This window comes from Meriones unguiculatus, chromosome 2 (genome assembly GCF_030254825.1).
Source record: "Meriones unguiculatus strain TT.TT164.6M chromosome 2, Bangor_MerUng_6.1, whole genome shotgun sequence".
Lineage (NCBI taxonomy): Eukaryota > Metazoa > Chordata > Mammalia > Rodentia > Muridae > Meriones > Meriones unguiculatus.
The window spans coordinates 148272552-148297410 of record NC_083350.1 but is presented as its reverse complement, the minus strand read 5'-3'; the positions used below and the strand labels follow the sequence as shown (position 1 = coordinate 148297410).

The 24859-nt window shown below is 40.4% G+C and overlaps 1 protein-coding gene and 1 pseudogene across 3 annotated transcripts in view; one reads left to right on the top strand and one right to left on the bottom strand.

Moving 5' to 3' along the window:
- The window catches only part of Intu (inturned planar cell polarity protein), a 69766-nt gene that overhangs the window by 28928 nt on the left and 15979 nt on the right, over nt 1-24859 (bottom strand). For 2 of the 3 annotated variants that reach the window (XM_060378255.1, XM_021664891.2), the window contains exons 3-7: nt 15654-15739; nt 6735-6938; nt 4391-4509; nt 894-983; nt 253-330 (exon numbers count right to left, since the gene is read on the bottom strand). In XM_060378255.1, coding sequence (XP_060234238.1) covers nt 253-330; nt 894-983; nt 4391-4509; nt 6735-6938; nt 15654-15739 — 577 coding nt within the window. The remainder of the gene's footprint in view (nt 1-252; nt 331-893; nt 984-4390; nt 4510-6734; nt 6939-15653; nt 15740-24859) is intronic. The other variant, XM_060378254.1, reaches the window with a different exon arrangement.
- LOC132652657 (small nucleolar RNA SNORA17) lies at nt 24678-24727 on the top strand (annotated as a pseudogene).

Here is a 24859-nt window from a genome sequence, read left to right as displayed (position 1 = left end):
TCCCAGGCTACAGAGCAAGGCACAGGCCAGCCTCAGCTACACAGCAAGATCCTGTCTCGAAAGTTAATTCATAACTGAATTAAATAAAAAGTTAAAAAGAAAGAAAGAAGGAAAGCATGAGGAGACTATCACAAGGAATCAGAATAAACAACAACAAAAAACCCTTGCTTCTCAAGCAAGAGACACTGCCAAGCACAGAGGAAGAAATAGAACCATGACTCAACACGACACAGACTCTAGAGAAACACTTACCTGTCTAAAGAACCATACATAAACTTTAGGGTTTGAGCAGCGTCTTCTATCATGTTCCTTAGCTGGGGAAGAGGAACTCTTAAAAAAAAAAGAATATATATATATATAGTTACTCATTTGTGACATTATCTGACGACACAGACCCCAAAGAGGCTGGATGCCTTTACACTTATATATGTGTACGGTTTAGTCAGCTGTGGGCTACGCTGTAAAGGGTTCTTTCCCACTGGTGAATGGTCACCCAGAGGTAGGGAGTCACTTAGGCATTGCAGAGTCACTGTTTCACCAAATGAATCGAACATCTAGGCAAAATAGGTGTTCGATTCATTTGGTGACACAGTGCTGAGCCTTGACCTCCAAGTTCTCCAGCTGGGGGTGCATGAAATCCAAACCATATTGTTTTGAAGTCTTTTCGGAAGAAAACATCCCACCCAGCTAGTTCTGTATTGTCTGTACTGGCAGCCCCAAAGGCACAGGTAACTTCCCAGTGTGGTGCCTTGGGATCATGAACCCACCACAAGGAGTCTGCTTTTTGACAAAAGTGGCACAACTGTAATGGGACAATTATTTTACAATTATTTTACATTTTGTTAATAAAGTTTCAGAAATGTTTAAAGGTAAACAAAAAGCTCTCAACTCACTCTTCAGCAGGCAGGCCAATTAACAACAACTTGTCAGATTCTTTCAAGTAAGCAACATGAATTTGTTTTCCATTTAAATGGAGGGACGAGCTAAGAAAAACATAAATTCAAGATGTGGTTAGAATATCTTTAACTATTATGAAGTTATAAAAATATCCTTAAAACGTTACACATGGTATAATTTAAAAACCGAATTGCTTAATAAGCAAGTTTCTTGGCACATACCTAACTGCCACACAGAAAAGGAGTTTTGTGACAACAAAAATACATTTGGAATTATCTCCAAACCTCCAAGACATCCAAAAGTAGAATCATTTCATGCCAACAATCCTGGCTTTCAGGAGGCTATGGCTGAAGGATTGCTTTGAGTTAGAAGCCAGTTTGAGTAACAGTGAGTTCCAGGCCGGCCGGGCTACGTAGTGAGACCCTATCTCAAACTGGGGAATGTGTGAAATGTTTAGTTGACGCTTAAGTAGCTACTCACAGTTTAGAATTTTCACAAGAGTTTCCATCCTAGCTCATTAATTCCATAGACCCTTTGAGATTGCCCATGTGTGGACATGATCACGTAAAGAGATTACAAAGGAAAGAAAACGGTGATTCTAGCTAAAAGATGACAGACCAATATGAGATATGGGTATAGAAGCAAGTGATGAAAGTTCAGTCATCTGCACATAGGAGCTCAAGGGAACTCCTGGATACGGCATGTGCACACTGATGGCAACAGACGGAGCGCTACGGTCAGAAGCTGTTGGTATGTCTGTTTCATGCGTGGGCAATGCATTCTTAGTAATACTTCACGCAGCTGCACACAATTAGATAACTTCTCAAAAGAAATATAATAACCAACTATGGAAATAGAGAGAACACAGTGTGTGCCACTTTAAATATGAACTATTAAACGTATTTTTAAACAGAATATTATTTTTATGTTAAAGTTTAAAAGTACATACACTTTTATACAAATATTAGCCTCTTTTATATCATACTAATATTATTATAGTTTTGAAAATGAATAGTCAACAAGAAACTCATATTGTTAAAGAACCCTGAAGAAAACATTACATATTTATTGCTTTCTCAAAAAGCCTTTCCCAGTTGTCTTTATTGCTTGCACATGGTTACCTCATGTCTTGTCATTACTGACGAGATCTAAGTACAAGGTAAAATGGCATCTATCCTGCACACAGAAAAAGACAAAGAACGAACCTACACACAAAAATCGTCAATTTCTTTTAAAAAGCATGTCTATATGAGCTAGAGGGAGGGCTGGGAAGTTCACAACACCTGCTGCTCTTCCAGAGGTCACGTTTTGTTCCCAGCGACCATGTCAGCTGTGCCAAGGTGCCTATGACTTCAGTTTCAGGGAAGATGATGCTTCTGGCCTCTGTAGGCCCCTACACTAATGCTCACAAACCTGCACACAGACACACACACAGAATTTAAAAATGTTAAAAACAACAACAACAACAAAACAAACAAGCACTCATCTTATGGTTCTACTCATTTGAAATGTCGACTGCAGAAAGCTCTACCCTGCAAGGCTAGCAAGGCTTTGGTGCCTGCGGCTTGAGCTATGGTGTACAGGCTGCAAAGGGGCAGAGTTTCTTTCTAGGTGATAAAAATGTTCTGAAATTGATCATGGCCAATATCTATGAATATACTTGAAACTATTTACTTGTACGATTTTTAAAGAACACCCTTAACTGGCCAGCTGTGGTGGCACACATCTTTAATCCCAGCACTCGGGAGACAGAGGCGGGGTTGGAGACCAGCCTGGTCTATAGAGAGAGTTCCAAGACAGCCAGAACGGTAGTATAGAGAAACCCTGTCTTGAAAAACCAAAAATAAAATAAAAACAGACTTACTTGTTTTTATTTTATGTGTATGGCTGTTCTGCCTCCATGTGACCACATGCTCACCTGGTGCCCCAGAGGCCATAAGAGGGAACTGGATCCCCTGGAACTGCAGTTACAGATGGTTTGAGACACCATGTGGGTGCTGGGAACCAAACCCGGGTCCTCTGCAAGAGCAGACAGTGCTCTTAACCTCTGAGCCATCTCTCCAGCTCCTACAGACACATTTCAAGCCTGAGTATGTTGTATGATTTATTCACTATAGCTAAATGAAGCAGTAAAAAAATAAATAAATAAAAAGGAAGGCTGGGCATAGCTCAGCGGTATATAGCATTTAACTTGCAGGTATGAATACTCTGTTTTGATCCCTGCAATGAATGAATGAAATAATAAACAAACAAATAAATAAGGAGAGGTTTAATAAGCTGTTTTTATAAACATAAATTTATGTAAGAAATGAGGTCTCAAATGCTACTGTCTTCAAATATATAAACAGTTTATCTATACATAAAAAGTCAGAGATTTATGCCTAACTTTTACTAGGAAAACAAGTAAATTCTTCCCATTATTTTACACATCCCACATCTAAAACTTTTAAGTGTAATTTTACAAGGAGATGGGAAAACAAAAGGTAAAATCTGGATAATCCAACTCTACATCTTATCAGTATATGGGAGCTCTTAAAACTTGAAATAAACCTTTTTATGAAGTTTAGATATTAAAGTAGAAACACTGTAATAATTTATTTTATGAAAAACAAAACTCAAACGCTCTGAGATCTTCATCCCATGACTTAACTACAGCATCAAAGTCAGGCCTGAGAAATCAGTGTGGGGTGGGTTCTTTCAGAGACTAAGGAGCTCTTCCACCTCTCCCTCCTGACTCCCTTCCTTTCCTTCCCTCAGTGCTGGAGTTGGACCCAAGGCCACTTGCTGTGCACTGACTACTGCTGCTGCAGAACAATCGAGTTGTGACTTTTGTCTTTTTGTCACTAAACAACCTTCACAGGACACTGAATTCTGAATATCGCTCCTAAAGCACACTCTACATTTCTCTATCATTACTGTAAAATCAGAGTATTTTCTAACCGTGTAAAAAATTTAGCATATTGCTTAGTGACTTGATAATCACAATAAAAACACATGGAGTCCAAGATGCATAATAATGCCATGTTTAAAAAAGAAAACCTTCTTTTAAAGTAATTACGTTGTGTGTGTGTGTGTGTGTGTATGCAATGTGGTGCGCACATGTGCGAATGTGTACCAACCACAGCTTGAATGTGGAGCTTGGAGGACAACTTGTAGGAGTCTGTTTCTCAATTCACCATCTGGTCCCAGGGTTTGACCTCAGGCCGACAGGCTTGACAGCAAACGCCTTTACCCGCCAGCCATTTTGCCAACTCAAAGACAACATTTTCATTAAGAATTATAACTATGGGTCAGCAGCCAACTGTGTTAATTAAATGATGCTGGGAAATCCCAGACCTGTAGCTGAATTAAAAACATACACTCTAGATAAAGTCAATGTTTGGCTGAAACAAAAGCACAGCTATCCTCCCCTCAACAGAGCACTGCCCCAAACAGGAACACGTTTTATCACAGCTGAAGGTGAGAAGGTGAAGAAAGAGGTAAACACTATTACCTAGTGACTTGTGTCCCAGTTACACTTTCCAGCATGTCGCAGAGTGTGAGAAAAATGCCCCTTACGCTCTTGAGTTTCTGAGATGCTTCAGACACTGGGTAATGGTAAAGAATTTCCTGCTGTGAGAGAAAGGAAACAGATGATCAGCCTCCCAGATGCTCCAACCAACATGCATCCTGAAAATTCAGACTTTGTCTTAAGAACAAAACAGGAATCCTTTCAGCTTTAGTCAGAGTTTTATTCAAACACAAGGACAGAACTATGCCTGGTATGTTAACACTTCAACAAGCATATTAAATGCTACGTTTGAAAGTAAGTTGAGAGATTACGCTGGCCAGGAGACCAAAATCTACACAATTAATTGAAATTATTGATTTCAAATAGTGTTTTAGGCTTTAATCCCTACCCAGAACCCCAAAGAGTCTTTAATTTCTTTTATACTGAATCTTAAAAGAGAACCATCATTTTGAAGATGTTATTAAATAGTTACTTAATTATATTTACAAAGTGAGAATACAAAACTGAAGAAGTACAAATAGGAAGAAAAAAGTATCATAAGATTATAAAGCCTCTGACTTAAATCTGGGAGGGTTAAACACCACAAATTAATCTATATGACAAGGCACATTTTATTTTTAATTATGTAAAATGCCAATTTATAAGGTAATTCACAAAATGCTTAATATTTTTCCATTTTCAGTGAGAACCTATTTCTGGGAAACAGAGAGCTTTAACAAATGTGAAATAATGACTCTCCAAGTAGGACCTGCAGTGGGCTGACACTCCTAAAATGGAGATGGGCAGTGTGAGCCTCACTTCCTGCTGATACTCAGGCAGCATCTACTTTTCTCACAGGGCAACTTAAAACTGGGCAAAATTAAAACTTCTAGATAGAAACCATGAAGAATTCAGAGTAATTTCCAGTTGTTCCAATGGCTATAACTGCTTCAGCAGGAAGTCTAAACTCCTGTTGTATTACACTGGCCTAGCTTTCCTTGGTTCTCTCTATGAAGGTTGTTAAACAGCTGCATGAGAAATAGTTACATGGGGCCCATGTACTCACAGCTTTTACATTATCACAGATATGATGATGATACATTATGAACACCTACTGCTTTTACTTACTAGGAACATTTAATGTACAGAAGTTATTCAACATATGCTATGGGATATGTTTGCTAATATACTGAAGAATGATTCTAATTTTATTTCAATTTTCACTGTGAAAATAGCTACAAAGCATTTCATTATAATTTTATTATTTATTTTTAGAAATTAAGTCGAACATGAATTAAAATCTTCTGTGATATAGATTTAATAAATTTAAACCATGTCCAAAAAGTGCTTCCATTCTATTTTCTCAAAATACCAAATGTTGTTTTAAAGAGTCTTTAACTAGCTTTTTGCAAGTCTCCATCTTGTGGTCTTCACATTCCAAATCTTGTAATTTGAAGGCCAGCTCTGTATCAATTATGTAACTCTCAGGGAAAGAAATGACCCTGTGACATTTCATTGTAAAGTAACATACTAGTTTGAAAAAAGGCCATTTAAAGAAGTCTCCATAGTAGTCTTAAAAGCCTTGGTACTGAAGGGCTGGCAGGCTCTACAGCATCCAGTCAACTTAATTAGCTGTATTTTTAAAGCCCTTGTTAGTAGCCTGCACTTACAGAAGCTTCCACTCTGTGTGGAAAGAATAAAGAACCTCTCCTAATTACGATACTAATGTAGAACTGGCCACAGACAGGAACCTGTTTATTTGTGAGGCATTCACACACTTTCCCAGGGAAAGATAGGCAATGACATGTGGGCTCAGCAGTGTCCCAACTAGAAAGGTTCAGGACAGTACCCCAAAACTTAGGGGGATTAAAAAATAAATGCTTAAATGTCTCATTTGCTCTAAAGATACGCCAGCAAGGTGTAAGAAATTAGAATTATTATTGCTGGGTGTCTATGTATTTTTTAGAACACAGAAAATACCAAGTAGTAAATCTACAATTAATCTAATCTTTACCATTTCAATTTCTTATTAAGTAGACAGAAAACAATGTAAGGAAATGCAAGCCTCACATTACAAAAGGACACGAAGGAAGCTTTTGGTCTTTCCCTATTGCTTAGAATAGATAGCTGAAAAGTGTGTCCATGTTTCTCTTATTTGTTTTAAAACACCTAGAATAGCATGTGGTACATAGAGAACAGTGATAAGGCACAATTAGTCCATGTAATACATAGCATGATATGTGATATGAAGACCATGATAAGGCACAGCTAACTCCCTTCTGTTTCTTTAAGTCTGAAGTGGAGGAAGGTCTCCCTCCTTACTAGGCGTATGTGAGCAGAAACACACCTCCTCTCTGGCTGCTTCTGAGTGGATCTGCAGCGTGAGGTACATGGTGATGTGTGGGACATCCAGGGCACTCTGCTGAACACCATCAGCCTCTAACCCGCAGAGGAGTTTTACCAAATCATTCGTGCAGGCCTGTGTCTTTTTCTTTTTTGGTTGGGCTGTTTCCTTTTTCACGGCATATGCATTTTCAAATGTTAGCTTTACCTGAAAAACAAAAAACAAAACGCTCGGACTTTCAACAAGGCAAATATCTTTTTTTTTTTTTTTTAAACAAAGAAAGACATGCGCTGACATGTAGAGCAGTAGTGTGCAGGATAGAGAGGGCATCTCAGAGCAAGGGCAAATGGTGAGGGCAGTGAGTTCACTTGTACCTGTATCTAGATCCTTGCACAGTGGTGGGCACACATATATAAAAACAAATGCTTGTCAAGAGAAAAGTACAGTGTTCCATACAACAATTCATTCGCGCAAATGCAGTCACCGACTGTACAAAGAAGTACAGGACACAGAGGAACAGGACTCCACAGCATTTGAGTATAGCACAGAGTCACCATACATGTTAATGCTAACAGCACTGTCTCATCATGTGAAGCTAAGGGGGAGAGATGGGTCAAGGCAACATCGCACGTCGGGAGTTGCCTTTCCTTCCAAATGTGACAGCTTCAGACACTCTTCTCTCAGTCTTTGCGGACTTAAAGAAGGACCAAAGACAGCGCTGTCAGACAAAACCGTTGGCATGTGGGACTCTGTACCTTTGGGAGGGTTATCTGTCAGTTTTATCAGGATAGTTTTAATTTCACAGCCTAACGTCAAGATTGGTCAGAATCCAGAACGTGGCTGTTCTCCAGCTGCTGAAAGGCACCTTCCACCTCTCAGATACCTCCCCTCGGAAACAGACACATCCGCAGTGCCAGCTGGCCAGCGACAACCCGCTCACTTCAGAGATGCTCTGTAATGAAGGTTGGATAATGAGTTCGGCCATCACTATGAGTTCAGGAGCCACACGGTGTTTATATCTTAAAAATCCTTCCTTTAAAGGGAATAATCCCCACACTTTTAATTTAGAGTCAAACGATGCCTTTCAACATGAGAGTAAGCTGGGCAGCTGGGTGTGATGGCTGTTTCCTTTAACCCCTGCAGGTGCAGGTGGATCTCTGTGGGTTCAAGGTCAGTCAGCTCTACACTGTGTCAGGACTGTACTGTGAGACTCTGTCTCGAATTAATTAATTAATTAGTTCATGTTTGATCAAGAATAAAGATGTCTAGCCAATGCTTAAAAGCAGGTAACATTGTATTAAGGCAGCATGTTACATTTGAGGAAAATACTTAAAGACTAAAAACAATACTAAATAATTACTACTTTAATGATTTATTATAAGAGGTGCTCTAATTCTAAGTATGTGCTAAGTAATAATACACTTTAATCACTTTAAAAAAACTTTTATATACTTTCATTTAAAATGTTAAGTATGTTTTAAAAAATCCATAACTCTAACCTACCTACTCAACTGCTCAGATATTATATTGTTTTATATAAATATATATGTTGAAAAAATCTTCCAAAAGAAAAAAAATCAGGCATTCCTTTCTTGTTGGCAAGAAGTAAGTGTTTGGGGTTGTGTTCAATTTGTTTATCTGGAGCTGGTAGCAGCTTTTTACTGAAGTGAACTAAGTTAGATACACATCTTTTTAAGAGGCAGGATTTACAGTAAGCAAGTTCCTTTTGTTTGGAGAGTGTCTCTCAAAAATTCACATGGTAAAGCCTCGGTCCATGGGGTACTGCTAGTGGGAGGCTGGAGGGTCTTCATGCACATGGGGGCATTCCCTAGGGAGAGTGTGGGACCCTGACCCCTCTTCCATTTTCTCTCTTTTACTTATTGATCTTAGGGTGAACAGTTCGGCTTCACCCCTCACTCCCTGACATTTCCATGTGGTACTCCCACGAAAGGCTTCAAGTAAGGGGCTCATCTGGTTGTGGTCAGTCTTCACTGTCACTTTGACCAGAGTTAGGATCACCTGGGAGACACAACAGGGCATGTCTGTGAGGATATATCCAGAGTTTACTGAGGGGAGGACTCAACTTGGACGTGGGTGGCACCAACCCATGGGCTTAGGTCTCAGAATGAATAAAAAGGGAAAAAAACAAAACAAAACAAAACAGCTGATCGCCCATATCCGTCTTCCCACTTCCTGGACTGCACAGACATGAAGAGTCTCCTTCGTTCATGCCTGTAGCCACGCATTTCCTGCTGTGATGGACTTATCCCTTTCAAACTAAGAGCCAACATAAACCTCCCTTCCTATGAGTTCCATTAAGTCAGGTGTTTTTCCCGATTATAGGCGAGTAACAAATACACCTGGTTACAGACTAGACCCTCTAAAACTATAAGCCAAAATAAACCCTTTCTCTTCATAAGTCGATACTTATATTCTCTTCATAAGTCGATACAGATATTTATTACAGTGATGGATGCTAATCTACATGTAGCAAAGAACGGGGTTCAAATTCACCTAGATGTACATGGCGTTAGCAAAGGTGAAGTAGGGTAAGACTGATAGGAGCTTACATCAGGAGCAGGAAGGGGAAAACTTCAAATGGGAAAGCCTAGTGTCTACAGAATTAAAAAAAAAGTTTTCTGTAAACACAGTGTGGAAACACAGACCCTTGGAATCTGGGACACTGTATGAAAAAAGGCTGAGTAGAAAGTTAATGTATTGCTAGAAAAAGAGAAAACAAACTAAACAAAAATTTTAAAAAATAGCAACCTTATGTAAAAATGATCAAGGGTTTTTAATTAACATATAATTAAAGTAAGGAAGGGTTGAGAGCATACAGTTTTAGGAATTATCATCTTAGATATGAAAGGAATAATCGGGCATTCTGTGGTAAAGGCATTGCCTCCACAATTGATGACTCGAGTTTGATCCTTGAGTTCCACATGATGGAGAGAACCAGCTCCTACAAGTTGTCCTCTGCCCTGCAAGTGTGCATAGTAAGTAAACGTTACAAAAATAAGACTTGGTCTGAGGTTCAGACACAAACAGACTACACAAGTAAGCATTATTTACTGTCAAAGATGTAGTTATTGGGGGGTGGGGTTCATGGTAGGAGTATCCACAGAAAGAGACCTTAGAGAAAGAGCCATGGCACACACCATGGAGGCATCTTCTCCAGCTGAAGAGCCTGTAGGTGGGAAGAGTTAAAGACTGGGTGTGACTCACCAAGAAAATGACAAAAGGGAAATGAGTTGGTAAATTGAAGAATTCACTAATCATATTCTAGCAATCGGCAAGGACCTAAAATTTAATGCCACTTCACTATGCTTGTGGAAAGTGACATATGTGCTTTAAAACTAGTTTTGATACTTTATTTCGCAAATGCCATCATCTCTTTTCTGTGGTACAAGGACCTTTACGCCTTGCCAGGACATAAACCCAAACAAAACCACATGCCACGGGATTGTCCATTAACATTCTTTAAGGAACTGTTTTAGCATCACTCTGATTTAAGAAAGGTTGGTTCCATCATACAAAACAAATTACACTTATATGGTAAGCAAACATATATGGTAAGCAAATAGCTGAGGAATTCAGTTGCATGGACAACATAATGGTAAGATATAACTAAATAAAAAGATAAACACTATTTATAAAAAAGAGGTTGATAAATGTAAGTATTAAGAGTACTACGTGGTTAAAGGGATAAGCTTTTATAAGCAGTATCTAACACATGTTACTTGAAGCTCCTTTTAGTTTTCTGTCATTCTTCCACAGAACTTTAATGTTAACAAAGTTCATGATGCCACATCTCCCGCCTCCTTTCTTACTTGTGCAACTTGCCCAACTTATCCTCATCCCTTCCAGGCTCAGTAATTGTGCCCTAGTTCCCTCGGGTCCAAGGATGTGATTTCTACAACCCATCACTTCCAAAGTCTTGTGGTTTTGGTTATGTCCTCCGCACTTGTCTCCAACCCACACTATGTAAAAAGCAATTCATCTTTATTCTCTAACAAGCAAACCCCCTCTTCTCTTCAGCTCCAGCCCTCTCCACAGTGTACACTGTGGGGCTGTGAGGACCTGATGTCATGGCAAAGCTGCCCTGCCTTGCACCTGAGAGTCAGCACAGCCCTTCTCACAGCTCCACTGCTTTCTGCTGTCTTATCCATTCACTTTCAGCCTGCAAGAGGCAGGAGCTTTCAAAACTTTTCATGAAGACTTAAGGAATTATTCTAATTGGCTCAGCAAATCCTCCTTTGCCTCTCCTTCTTTTGGGCAATCTCACTGAGTTGCTCAAGGCAAAGTCTGGAAAGTTCCTGGGTATCTCTAAATCTGAAATGCTGTAAAACTCAAGACTTTTTGAGCATCAATCTGATGCTTTGAAAGTATGAGATTTTTGAGTATTTAGGGTTTCTGGTTGTTCTGCACAGGGAGGTTCAACCATGCTGTAGTCCCAAGTTGAATCAACTGTTCTCTCTCTTCTCTATTTTTTCCTCCCGCCCTTCTTTTCCCAGCACTCACTCATTCACTTCTGCTGCCAGGATGGGTCAGGGATCCTCTGCTTATATTACTATCTAATAAATTCCAAGCCCAAATTTCTCCAGTCATCCAATACATTTACTCCTCCTGCAATCCAGAAGCAGGGCTGCCTGCTATATCTGATGTAGTCACACATTGTTCAGATGGTCATAATGTGTAGTAGTTCTCCAGCCTCTTTTCATGATGCTGTGTGTGTGCTGAGCTTTCTAAGCCAGGGCCTTGCACATGCTAAGCACACATTCTATCATTCCACAACCCAACACTCTCATGCTAGTAGCACTTTTGAAACATTTAGGAAAACACACATACACACACACACAACTAGTTTTGAAATGTTAACATGGGCTTTTGGGGGCATCACTAAAGACAAGGGCTTTGCCTCTGGATTTCACAACAGCACACATCAGTAGACCTAGAGCTGGATTCAAAGATTTCCCGTTAGATCCCTTCTGATTACAGTTGAGGAAACCATAGATCTGGAACTTCTACGAGGTGTTATATGGAGGTCTGATCTGTTCTCCCAGTGCCTTTTTTCCTATTACACTGTCTCACGGGCCATTGTCTGTTGGAGAACAAGAAGCTGCAGACCACTTGTTTCAAATGTCACTGCTTGGTGTGTCCAGGATTAAAGTCTCCAGTGCAATTATTCATAAACATGCACTTTCCTCCCCTGTTGCTGAAGGGACTGTTTTGCACATGCCACAAACACAAACCAGTAAAACAAAAAAGCCTGGGGCAGATCTATCTCAGTCGGATCTGGCACCAAGATGCCAGGATCCATAGGTTGAAATGAAAGGGAAGGAGTATGCTTTGGCTCAGTTTGAAAGTTAGTACTTTGGGGAACTGATTCTGTAGCTTTGGGGAAATCATTAAGCAGTTTCTAAATGCTGTCTCTTTCTTAGGATCTCATTAAACAGTTTAGTCTGGCTCACAACCCTTCTGCCTCAGCAGGATGCTCCTGATTCCCTTTCTTTATGTATAAAAGAGGAACACTAAACCACTGGAATCTTACAGGTTAGGACCTTAAATATCAGCACATCTGTATGAAGAAGAGGAGATGCACTTGGGGACACTGCACAAGTGTGGCATGTCTGCATGTAAGTGTCGTCCAGACTTGAAACTGTCCTTAGAAACTTGCAGCAACTGTGGTGTCCTGCCCCCCTACCCCAAGACCTGCAGGGCATCAAGCCAATCTGCATTCCAGCATGGGTGGGGGAGGAGCTACAGGCAGCTGATGGCCACTGAGGGAGGGAAAGTCATCATTCTTCATTGGTGTGTATCATGGTGAGTTGACCATGTTCCACACCCGTGCAAATGCAAGCATCTCTAATTGGACTGTGAAGGGTCATGTAGTCAGGAGTGGGTGGGGAGTCTAGGAAGATTGAAGGGGGAGGAGATGAGGAAAGGAGAGGATGAAAAACACAGTATTTATCCATAAAATTATTATAGCTTTTAAAATTATGCAACTTTAAAAAGAAGTATTTTGTCACTGTGACATCTATACCTGATGACATTCAGGAGCCTGGGGAGCTGTTTCATGGGAAGTGTCTGAGGAACGGGCCAGAGCCTAGTTTCTCTAAGCCACTTGGTGGGCAGTTCTGCTAAGGGCTTAGAAAACTAGAAGCCTGACAGAAATGCAAAATGCAGGCATCGAAGAGCAGGATCATTCAGTTTCAGGCAGAAAGTGAGACCCTATTGGTAACTGGGTTGACAGATCAACCTTTCTACACGATGGAAAAGAACGTGAATGCATTTTACCCATGCACAGAAACTTTGTGAGAGGCTGGGTTTAAAGGGGACAGACTAAGTAGTCTAACAGGAAATCTCAAGGCCACAGAGCATTCTCGCTGTGGCATGGGTGTTGCTTGCTGATTTTAGCCAGATTAACAGTGAGAACAGGGAGCAAGAAACAAAACACCAACATTTTTAAAATTACATTTTAGCCAAAAAGTGAGTATGTTTAAAATTGCTGCCAATAAATATGGAGAGATCGACTCTGTTAAAAGCAGACCAAGAACTCTGCACTGGGACAGTAGGGAAGACATTCTGAGGGCATCTCAGGAATTGACCAGGATTCCTTCCCAACTCTACATCCTACACCCTAGCTCAAAAGTGTAAAATTATAACTCCCTTTAAGAGAACAGGTCTGAAAACCCAGATCGCACAGGTATGTTCAAGGTACCACTTAACTAAGATCTTTATCTCATTCAGCTGGCAAAGCAACCCAAGAACTACTGCAGCCACAGCCCAAGTGGGCCTACCAAGATTTTGACGAATGGCAGACTACTCAATGCTAGTTTTGTAGGCATGCAGAATGCTACAGTTGTGGGGCCCTGGCAGCTTCAAGCAAAATTTCAAAGGAAAGTCCAGGAGGCCATACAATGTGTGTCTGGAAGGAGCCCCTCACAGTTGTGCATGAAGTTATGAGAGTGAAGCCGAAGCTGAAACGGAAAACCTAGAAAGTCAGAGACACCAGCAGCATGGGGCATTGACGACAGGAAGCTGCAGATGGTAAGCAGAGCCATAAGGTAGCTGCCATATGGGCTGCAGCCAGCAAGGCCACAGGGGTAGGACTGCCAAGACTTCTGCAGTACATCATGCCACTGCATATCCCAGGTGGCAGGCCAGGCTGCTCAGTTTTAGTCTCGCTTAGGCCTGATTCTTCCTCATTCTTTCCCTGTCTCTTCCTGTGCAATGAGAATGCTTATGACATTACCTGGAAAATATGCAGCTTACTCTGATGGATATGCAAAATATGCTGCATTTTGATGGATGCTCACAGTTGAGTTTTCCTTAAGTCTTGAGGAGTCTGTGGACTCGGGCTTTTGAGCAATGAGGACCTGTTAAAGCTTTGGAGATTCTTGGAGATGGACTAAATGCACTTTCATTGTAATGTGGGCACATGCCTGTGGATACAGGACATGGTGTTATGTGTTGGCCTTAAATGTCTCCCCAGTGCACACGGGCTAAAGACTTGGTTGCCAGGATGTGGCACCGCTGGGAGCTGGTGGAGCCTTTATGAGCATGGAGAGAAGTAGGTCACTAGGATGCTCTGGTACAAGACATTTGGACCCAGCATCTTCCTCTCTCTCTGTGCCCAGGCTGTCAGGAAGTCAGTGACTTTGTTCTAGTACTTAGCCCTTACAATGAGGCTCTGCCTTCCTTATAGCAGCCCTTTCCCCTTATTTCTTCCCCACAACAAGCAAGCAAGCAAACAAACAAACAAACAAAACCAAAGCCAACTGGCCATGGACTGAAACCATGAACCAAAATTACCATTTCCACCTTCACAGTTGCTCTCCTAAGGCACTGTGTCTCAGTGATGGAAAGCTGAAAGGAAATGATATCAGTAGTACACATGGTTGGCTAACTGCAAGGTCTTTCTACTCTCCTGCCTCCATAAACTCCCAGATTACAAAGAAAACACTATAGCTATGTTTTGAAATAGCCAAACTCATATTAAGAAACAACAAAAACTCTTTGCGCTGGATATGGAGATACACTTAATCTCAGTACTTAGGAGGCAGAGACAGGCAGACCTCTGTGAGTTCCAGGACAGCTAAGCCTACATAGAGAGAGTCAAAAAACCAAAAATGAGAGGTTTTTTTTTTTCTTTTTTTAGTCAGAGAATACAAAGTCCACAGCTTATTTATTTACTTACTTACTTATTTTTTTATACAGGGACTCTACATAGTGTAGAGAGAATATCTTGTATGTTGTATGGATGCATCACCTGTCAATTAAAATACCTATGGCTTATGGGAAAGAGTAGAATAAAAGGTGGGACATCCAGTAGGTGCCTGGGAAGACATGAAAGAAGACAGATGCAAGGTACCTGAGCAGAGGTAACCAGCCAAATGGCAGAACTTAGATTAGAATAAATAGGTTATTAAGTTATGAGATAATCAGAGAATGAGCCTACCTGTATGGCCTAAGTATTTGTAAATATATTTTGAGTTTGAATTGGTATTCTGGGACTGTGGGGCCAGGAGGAAAAACTGTGCAACACCATAGTTCTGGCTATCTTGGAACTCCTTCTATAGACCAGGATGGCCTCAGACTCACATACCTGCCTTTGCCGAAGGAGTGCTGAGACTAAAGGTTGGCAAACATGGGCGCTCTATGGGTAAGCTGGCAATCGTGTACTTTCATTACTGTTCCAGCGTTCTTTACTTTGGATGAGTTTTATTTGTAGATATCCCTTTCCTTTTAAAACAATGCCCAAAGCTAAGTGTTAGCAAGAGGTGAGCCTGCCCTTGGTGCCCAAGTATCAAGGTTACTTACTCATTGCACAGGAGGAGAGCTTCAGGATCTTAAAAGAAACAAAACAAAACAGCACAGAATGCAAGCACACTAAAAACTGTATAGGAAAGGACTTCACACCTGCATTGGCCCAGGGATGCAAGACAGAACTCTCTCTATGTTTTCAGAAGTCACTTCTACATCATTCACAGCAACAAGGACATCGCCTAAAAACAGAAAAACAAAAAGATAACTGTGTGAATATCCCAAACCAAAGAGCTCCAGAATTGCAACATGAGAAAATAGTTATTCAGACCTCCTCAAGGATATAATGGAAAATGTGGCGCATTTGGGGACTTACCCAAGGTTATACCACACATTAGTGAAACAACCAATCTCCCAACTGATCTAGTATGTCGCCCAAAACTGCACCGTAACTCCCTGCAACCCACGAATACTTAAAGATATGAATATTTCTAGTCTTGGTGTAACTGCAAGATTTATGTGAACCCAAAGCACAAATGGAAACATTTTTAGCATAAACCAAGCATTGCACTCAACAAAATTGAATCTAACCACTCAGATCCATAGTTAGAAAAAAAAAATCCAGCTGAAATTTTAATTTAGTCCATGTGGTACATCTCAATGCATTGTGCTGTTTGCTGCCATCACTCCCTGGTGTCTATACAGCAGGCTTTGCATCACAGCTCCCGACAATACCAACATGTCTGGCACACTTCAGTCAAAATCTTCTTTCTCATGACTGTTCTTCAAATGCTTGTATTTATCTAATATCAAAATCAAGAACACTATTAAAATGAAAATTTACCTTCAAATTATTGATACAAAACACAGCTGACACCCCAAAGAGAGAGTCACTTTATATTTGAGTTAAATCAAATGACTGATCATATCCCAGGAATACAGGGAGCCTCAAACATGCAAATCAGCATAGTTACCAGATTCACTGGTGAGGATCCCAGGTAGGTGGGCTAGCACACTAGGGGAATCCTCCACAAGTATCAGATGTTTCCTTGGAATAGTATGAACTGTTGGGGGTTGGTGGAAGCTCATGCTTTGCTAAGAATATATTTAAAGTTTTACCTGACTGATAAAAGGCTATAAGTTATGAGAAAATTGTGAGCCTAAAAACCAGATACAGGGGTGGGCAATGACCAGGGCTAATGACAGTCTAAGATAATTTGGGTCTGCATCTGTGACACCCCAAATCTGCTCACTCATGAAGTTCTAACCAGTCATTTGGCTTTGGGCCTTGTACTCTTCAGCCAACCAAGGGTTAGCTTTTATTCTGAGACGTTCAGTTTATAAGAACATAATTAAAAGTACCATCAAATCTCCCAGTGAGCTGTGTTAACAGAAACACAAGCACATATAGGGAACTTTCTCATCATTTCAAACCATACAGGTAAAGTCGTGCTCTAAACCACTCTAACAGAGAATCAAGATCATCTCTCTACCTTCAGGAAGCTCGAGAAGAATGCATGTGGGTCAAACACAACATGGCTCTCCATGGCCGCTCAGGTTTCTGCATGTCTTACAAGCTAAGGCACTGGGTATGTGTTCTGTCACATTTTCAAGACCCACCCCCGAAGGGAGGAGCAGTCCTGTTAGGCCACAGAGGAGGGCTTTGCAGCCAGTCCTGAAGATACCTGATAAAACAGGATCAGATGAATGGGGAGGAGGTCCCCCCCATCAGTGGACTTGGAAAGGGGCACGGTGGAGATGAGGGAGGGAGGGAGGGAGGGACTGGGAGGGAATGAGGGATCGGGACACGGCTGGGATACAGAGTTAATAAAATGTAACTGATAAAAAAAAAAAAAAAAAAAAAAAAAAAAAAAAAAAAAAAAAAAAAAGAATGCTTATACACTGAACGGCTTAAATGTCAGAGAAAAGGTCTCTCCCTTGAGCACAGGTCAAGTCTGCTTACTGTACAAGGTGACAAGGACACACATTTTCTTTAATAAAATGTAAAAGAATTTTAAAAAGAATGCCTCCACTGTGATAGGCTGTGAAGAGGCTCACGTGAAGTCTGTGACCTACTAGTGCGCAGCTTTACTCCTCAGTAGGTTAGAAGAGTATTGTAGAAATGCTCGGAAACCGCTGCCACCCTGTCACTACAGCTGTGACTCTTTCTGAACACTAAGTCTAGTCTTCACTATGTTCCCCAAATTGAAGAATAAAATAGTTTTACTCTTTTTTTAATTTTTTATTTAACTTTTATTAATTACACTTTATTCATTTTGTATCCCCCCCATAAGTCCCTCCCTCCTCCCCTCCCGGTCCCATCCCCCCCCCCTCTTTCTGAATGCATGCCCCTCCCCAAGTCCACTGATAGGGGAGGTCCTCCTCTCCTTCTTTCTGATCTTAGTCTATCAGTTCTCATCAGAAGTGGCTGCATTGTCAGGGTTCTAGGTTATATCCATGAATAGTCCTTGGTTGGAGTATGAGTCTCTGGGAAGTTCCCTGTGTTCAAATTTTCTTGTACTGTTGCTCTCCGTGTGGAGTTCCTATCCTCTCCAGTTCTTACTATTTCCCACTTCTTACATAAAATTCCAATCACTCTGCCCGACAGCCATCAGGCTCAGCATCTGCTTTGACAGTCTACACGGCAGAGGCTTTCAGAGGCCCTCTGTGGCAAGTTCGCAGGTTGTTTCCTGTTTTCTTCTTCTGGCCTTCAGAGGCCTTCTGTAGCAGGTTCCTAGGTTGTTTCCTGTTTTCTTTTTCTTCTGATGTCCATCCTCTTTGCCTTTCAGGGTGGGATTGAACATTTTAGTTAGGGTCCTCTCTTTCGCTTAGTTTGTTTAGATGTACAGATTTTAGTGGGTTTATTCTATGTTGTATGTTTATATGAGTGAGTATATACCGTGTGTGTCTTTTTGCTTCTGGGACAACTCACTCAGGATGATCCTTTCCAGGTCCCATCATTTACCAGCAAATTTCATGATTTCCTTATTTTTCATTGCTGAGTAATACTCCATTGTATAGATATACCACAGTTTCTGCATCCATTCTTCAATTGAGAGGCATCTGGGCTGTTTCCAGCTTCTGGCTATTACAAATAAAGCTGCTACAAACATGGTTGAGCAAATGTTCTTTTTGTGTACTTGAGCCTCTTTTGGATATATACCTAGGAGTGATATGGCTGGATCTTGAGGAAGCGCTATTCCTAGTTGTCTGAGAAAGCGCCAGATTGATTTCCAGAGTGGTTGTACAAGTTTACATTCCCACCAGCAGTGGAGAAATGTTCCCCTTTCTCCACAACCTCTCCAGCATGTGTTGTCACTTGAGTTTTTTATCTTGGCCATTCTGATGGGTGTAAGGTGAAATCTCAGGGTTGTTTTGATTTGCATTTCCCTAATGGCTAATGAGGTTGAGCATTTCTTTAAGTGCTTCTCTGCCATTCGATATTCCTCTACAGAGAATTCTCTGTTTAGCTCTGTTCCCCATTTTTTAAGTGGATTACTTGCTTTGCTGCTTTTTAGCTTCTTTAGTTCTTTATATATACTGGATATGAGTCCTCTGCCAGATAAAGGGTTGGTGATGATTCTTTCCCAATCTGTAGGCAGTTGCTTTGTTTTGATGATGGTGTCCTTTGCTTTACAGAAGCTTTTCAGTTTCATGAGGTCCCATTTATTGATTGTAGCTCGTAGAGCCTGTGCTGTTGGTGTTCTGTTCAGGAAGTTTTCTCCTGTACCAATGAGTTCTAGGGTATTCCCCACTTTTTTTTCTAGCCGATTTAATGTGTCTGGTTTTATGTTGAGGTCGTTGATCCACTTGGACTTCAGTTTTGTGCAGGGTGATAAGTATGGATCTATTTTCATTTTTCTACATGTAGACATCCAGTTAGACCAGCACCACTTGTTGAAGATGCTATCTTTTTTCCATTGTATGGTTTTGGCATCTTTGTCAAAAATTAGGTGTCCATAAGGGTGTGGGTTTATTTCTGGGTCTTCTGTTCAGTTCCATTGATCCACCATTTTGTTTCTATGCCAGTACCATGCAGTTTTTATAACTGTTGCTCTGTAGTACAGCTTGAGATCAGGGATGGAGATACCTCCAGAAGATATTTGATTGTAGAGGATTGTTTTAGCAATTCTGGGTTTCTTGTTATTCCATACGAAGTTGAGAATTTTTCTTTCCAGGTCTGTAAAGAATTGTGTTGGCAATTTGATGGGAATTGCATTGAATCTGTAGATTGCTTTTGGTAAGATGGCCATTTTTACTATGTTAATCCTGCCAAGCCATGAGCATGGGAGATCTTTCCACCTTCTCATACCTTCTTCTAATTCTTTCTTCAGAGACTTGAAATTTTTTTCATACAAGTCTTTGACTCGCTTGGTTAGGATTACACCAAGATACTTTATGTCATTTGTGGCTATTGTGAAGGGTGTTCTTTCTCTAATTTCTTTCTCAGCCCTTTTATCCTTTGTATACAGGAGTGCTACTGATGTTTTTGAGTTAATTTTGTATCCGGCCACTTTGCTGAAGGTGTTTATCAGCTGTAGAAGTTCCCTGGTAGAGTTTTTGGGGTCACTCATGTATACTATCATATCATCTGCAAATAGTGATAATTTCACTTCTTCCTTTCCAATCTGTATCCCCTTGATCTCCTTCAACTGTCTTATTGCTCTAGCAAGGACTTCCAGCACTATGTTGAAGAGATATGGAGAGAGGGGGCAGCCTTGTCTTGTCCCTGATTTCAGTGGGATTGCTTTAAGTTTCTCTCCGTTCAGTTTGATGTTGGCTATAGGCTTGCTGTATATCGCCTTTACTATGTTTAGATATGTTCCATGTATCCCTGATCTCTCCAATACTTTAAACATGAATGGATGCTGGATTTTGTCAAATGCTTTTTCAGCATCTAGGGAAGTTATCATGTGTTTTTTTTTTTTCTTTCAGTTTGTTAATATGGTGGATCACATTGATGGATTTCCGTATATTGAACCACCCCTGCATACCTGGGATGAAGCCTACTTGGTCATAGTGGATAACATCTTTGATGTGTTCTTATATTCAGTTTGCAAGTATTTTGTTAAGTGTTTTTACATCAATATTCATAATGGAGATTGGCCTGAAATTCTCTTTGTTGAGTCTTTGTGAGGTTTAGGTACCAAGGTGACTGTGGCTTCATAGAATGAGTTTGGTAATGTTCCTTCTGTTTCTATTTTGTGGAATAGTTTGAAGATAATTGGAGTTAGCTCTTCTTTGAAGGTCTGGTAGAATTCTGCGCTGAAGCCATCTGGTCCTGGGCTTTTTTTGGATGGGAGACTTTTGATGACCGCTTCTATTTCTTTGGGGGAGATAGGACTATTTAGTTGATTTACCTGGTCCTGATTCAGCTTTGGTAAGCCAAATCGATCAAGAAAATTGTCCATATCATTTAGATTTTCAAATTTTGTGGCATATAGACTTTTGAAGTAAGTCCTAATGATTGTTTGGATTTCCTCAGTGTCTATAGTTATGTCCCCCTTTTCATTTCTGATTTTGTTGATCTGGGTGGTATCTCTCTGCCTTTTAGTTAGCTTGGCTAAGGGTTTGTCGATCTTGTTGATTTTCTCAAAGAACCAGCTCTTGGTTTCATTGATTCTTTGAATTGTTTTATTTGTTTTTAATTGATTGATTTCAGCCCTGGGTTTGATTATTTCCAGCCGTCTACTCCTTTTTGGTGTGTCTGCGTCTTCTTTTTCTAGGGTTTTTAAGTGGGCCATTAAGTTGCTTGAATGAGCTGTCTCGAATTTCTTCTTGAAGGCACTTAGTGCTATGAACTTTCCTTTTAGCACTGCTTTCATTGTGTCCCACATGTTTGGGTATGTTGTGTCTTCATTTTCATTGAGTTCTAGGAAGACTTTAATTTCTTTCTTTATTTCTTCCCTGACCCAGCTGTCATTTAGTAACAAGTTGTTCAGTTTCCATGTGTGTGTAGGCTTTTTGCTATTTCTGTTGTTGTTGAAGTCCAACTTTATTCCATGGTGATCAGACAAGATACAAGGGATTATTTCAATCTTCTTGTATCTGTTGAGGCTTGCTTTGTGACCAACTATATGGTCTATTTTGGAGAAGGTTCCATGAGGTGCTGAGACGGTAAATTCTTTTGTGTTTGGGTGTAAAGTTCTGGAAATGTCTGTGAGGTCCATTTGATTCATGACCTCTGTCAGAGTTATTGTTTCTTTGTTTAATTTCTGTTTTGTTGACCTGTCCTTTGTTGAGAGTGGGGTGTTGAAGTCTCCCACTATTAATGTGTGGGGATCTATATGTGGTTTAAATTTTATCAATGTTTCTTTTACAAATGTGGGTGCTCTGTATTTGGGGCATAGATGTTCAGGATTGTGATGTCTTCCTGGTGGAATTTTCCCTTGATTAGTATGAAGTATCCTCCCCATCTCTTTTTATTAATTTTGGTTGAAAGTCTATTTCATCAGATATTAGAATGTCTACTCCTGCTTGTTTCTTGGGTCCATTTGCTTGGAAAGTCGTCTTCCAACCTTTTACCCTCAGGTAATGTCTATCTTTGTGCCTTAGGTGTGTTTCTTGTATGCAACAGATTGCTGGGTTTTGTTTAAGTATCCATTCTGTTAATCTGTGTCTTTTTACTGGAGAGTTGAGTCCATTGATGTTGAGAGAGATTAATGACCAGTGACTGTTAGATCCTTTGATTTTGATGTTGGCTGTGGTCATAAGGTTGTGTGCTTGGTTGCTTTTTGTTTTACTGTAGTAAGGTTAATTATTTCCTGTGTTTTCTTGACAGAAGCTAATTTTCTTGGGTTGTATTTTCTCTTCCAGTGTCTTCTGTAATGCTGGATTTGTGTGTAGGTATTGTTGAAATTTGTTTTTGTCATTGAATATCTTGTCACAAAATCATTGAAGAAAATTTCCCCAAGTTAAAGGAGAGGCCAATAAGATTACATGAAGCCTACAGAACACCCAACAAATTTGACCAGAAAAGAAAATCCTCCCACCACATAATAATCAAAACAGTAAGTATACATAATAAAGAAAAAATACTAAAAGCTGCAAGGGAAAAAGGCCAAGTAACATATAATGGCAAACCCATTAGAATCACACCTGACTTTTCAACAGAGACTATGAAAGCTAGAAGGGCCTGGACACATATCATGCAGACCCTAAGAGAACACAGATGTCAGCCCAGACTACTATACCCTGCAAAACTCTCAGTCCTCATAGATGAAGAAAACAAGATAGTTTTACTCTTCTAAACCTCTCAAGTACCAAAAATGATTGTGCCGGTACATAGTTTATAGAATTGTAATTTTATTAGCTAAATGATATAACTTATAATGTAAATGTCCATATAATTGTTTGGCATTTTTATGCTTTAAAATTTGCAAACACTAATTTGAAAATTCTCAATAAACATTTTTGTACCCATAGTTTTTCTTCCTCCATTTGTGTGCATGATATATGCACACATGTATGTTGGTCTGTATAACCATGTGAACAAGAGGTCAGAGGAAGGAATCAGATATACTGCTCTATTGCCCTCTGCCATATTCCCCTGTGTCAGTCTCTTACTGAACTTGGAGCTGGGCTGGCAGCCAGCAAGCCCCATAGAGTCTCCTGTCTCTGCCCCATACCAATGGCTTACAAGTGCATGTGGGGCCACTGTGGATATATATGTACTATATATTATATATATATATGTACATAAATATAACATATATCTAATATTATACATATTAATGTGGATACTGGATATTTGAACTCAGGTCTTCATGGCCCTAACTCCCCTACCCCCCTTTTTTGTCCTAGTTTGATCTAGGCTTAGCAAACTTTTTCTCGTTAGGACCACAAAGAAAACATGTCATGCTTTGGTGGATAAATGCTCTGTGTTCATCTGCTCAACTCTCCCCACCAGATCCACCATGAACTCAGCCAAACAACAGGTAAATGTAAAGCTCTGTGCAATAATATTTTATTTGGGTTACAAATACTTTTCCTATGCTATAAATTACTTAAGTTACTTACTATAAATTACTTAAGCCTTTTAGACCTGGCAGCTCTGGATGGTTTTTCAAGATAAATGCCCAGAAATGAATTGATTGGGTTAAATGATACACTATTGCAGGGTAAAATTGATGCCTAAATTATCTTTTGAATGGAGTAAACAATTTCTTTTCCTCTTTTTTCATGAGTGAAAAATAAATCCTTTGGTATTATCTCCATCTACTGAAGCGACCCACCCTGCAGGTCAGAGTTTGAGTGGGAATCAGAGGGCCCAGGTCTGTCACTAGTGAGCAGTTCATCCCTGAGTAGCTGCTGTTAACCCCTCTGTCCACTTCTGCAGAAGAAAATAACTCCACCAAAATAACTTCCCAGAGAGAAGGCACTGAACTTTTTCCTTGCAATAATCTCTGGGTTCCAGCCTCTTCCTGACAGCAGAAAAACATGAAAAGGAAACACTGCGGGAGACAGAACATGGCAAAGACATTGTCCATAAGAAAGTCAGGAAGTTACAAGTAGGAAAATAAAAATCTATTCCAAAAAGGAAATAAAAATTCACAGAGAATAACACATTGGGAATTCATAAAAACCAAACCCATCTTTAAAAAAAAAAAACATTTCAAATATTTGAGTTGTAAAATAAGGTTCAGCAACAATGGATCACAAAAAGAGCCTCTGTAAAATGGAATATTAGCCGAGCATGATGGCCATGCTTGAGGGCCTGGGGACTGTGGAGTTGAGATCAGCCTAAGCTACGGAGCAAATTATATGTTAGCTTGGGCTACACAGTGAGAACCTGTCTCAAGAAAACAGCAGAACTAAACAGAACAAACAAAACAGAAGAATTCTACATGGCAGCCACATGGAACTTCCCCACATCTTTGTGTGGGGATGGGGAGGGGCCAGCATGCAAAGTGCAGTATACAAGAAGGTCACAGGGCCACATTTGGATATTGGTCCTAGCCTTATGCTTTGCTTGAGACCAGGTTTCCTGTTCACCGCTAGCCCGTGAGCTTCCACGGATTCCCTCCTTGAACAGGAGCACTAAGATTACCTACACGTACAGTTGCATCTGTCTTTATGTGGGGGCTGGGGCTCTGAACACAAACCTCATGCAGCAAAAGCTGTAGTCCTCCCTAGTCCAACAGGAATACTCATAGTCTGAGTTAGAGAGAAGACAGACTGCCTAGAGGCATTGTAGGTGTGGCTGTTGCATCACACATGTGTCAGTAGGTGTTCTGACCTGTGAACATCTGAATGACTAGTAGCCTAACATTCCCTGAAGAAAGTGAGCCTGAGTCAACCACCAGACCAGTGCCAAAGGGCCCGGACAGGGACCAAGCCTGAGATGATCACCAGTCTGGCCC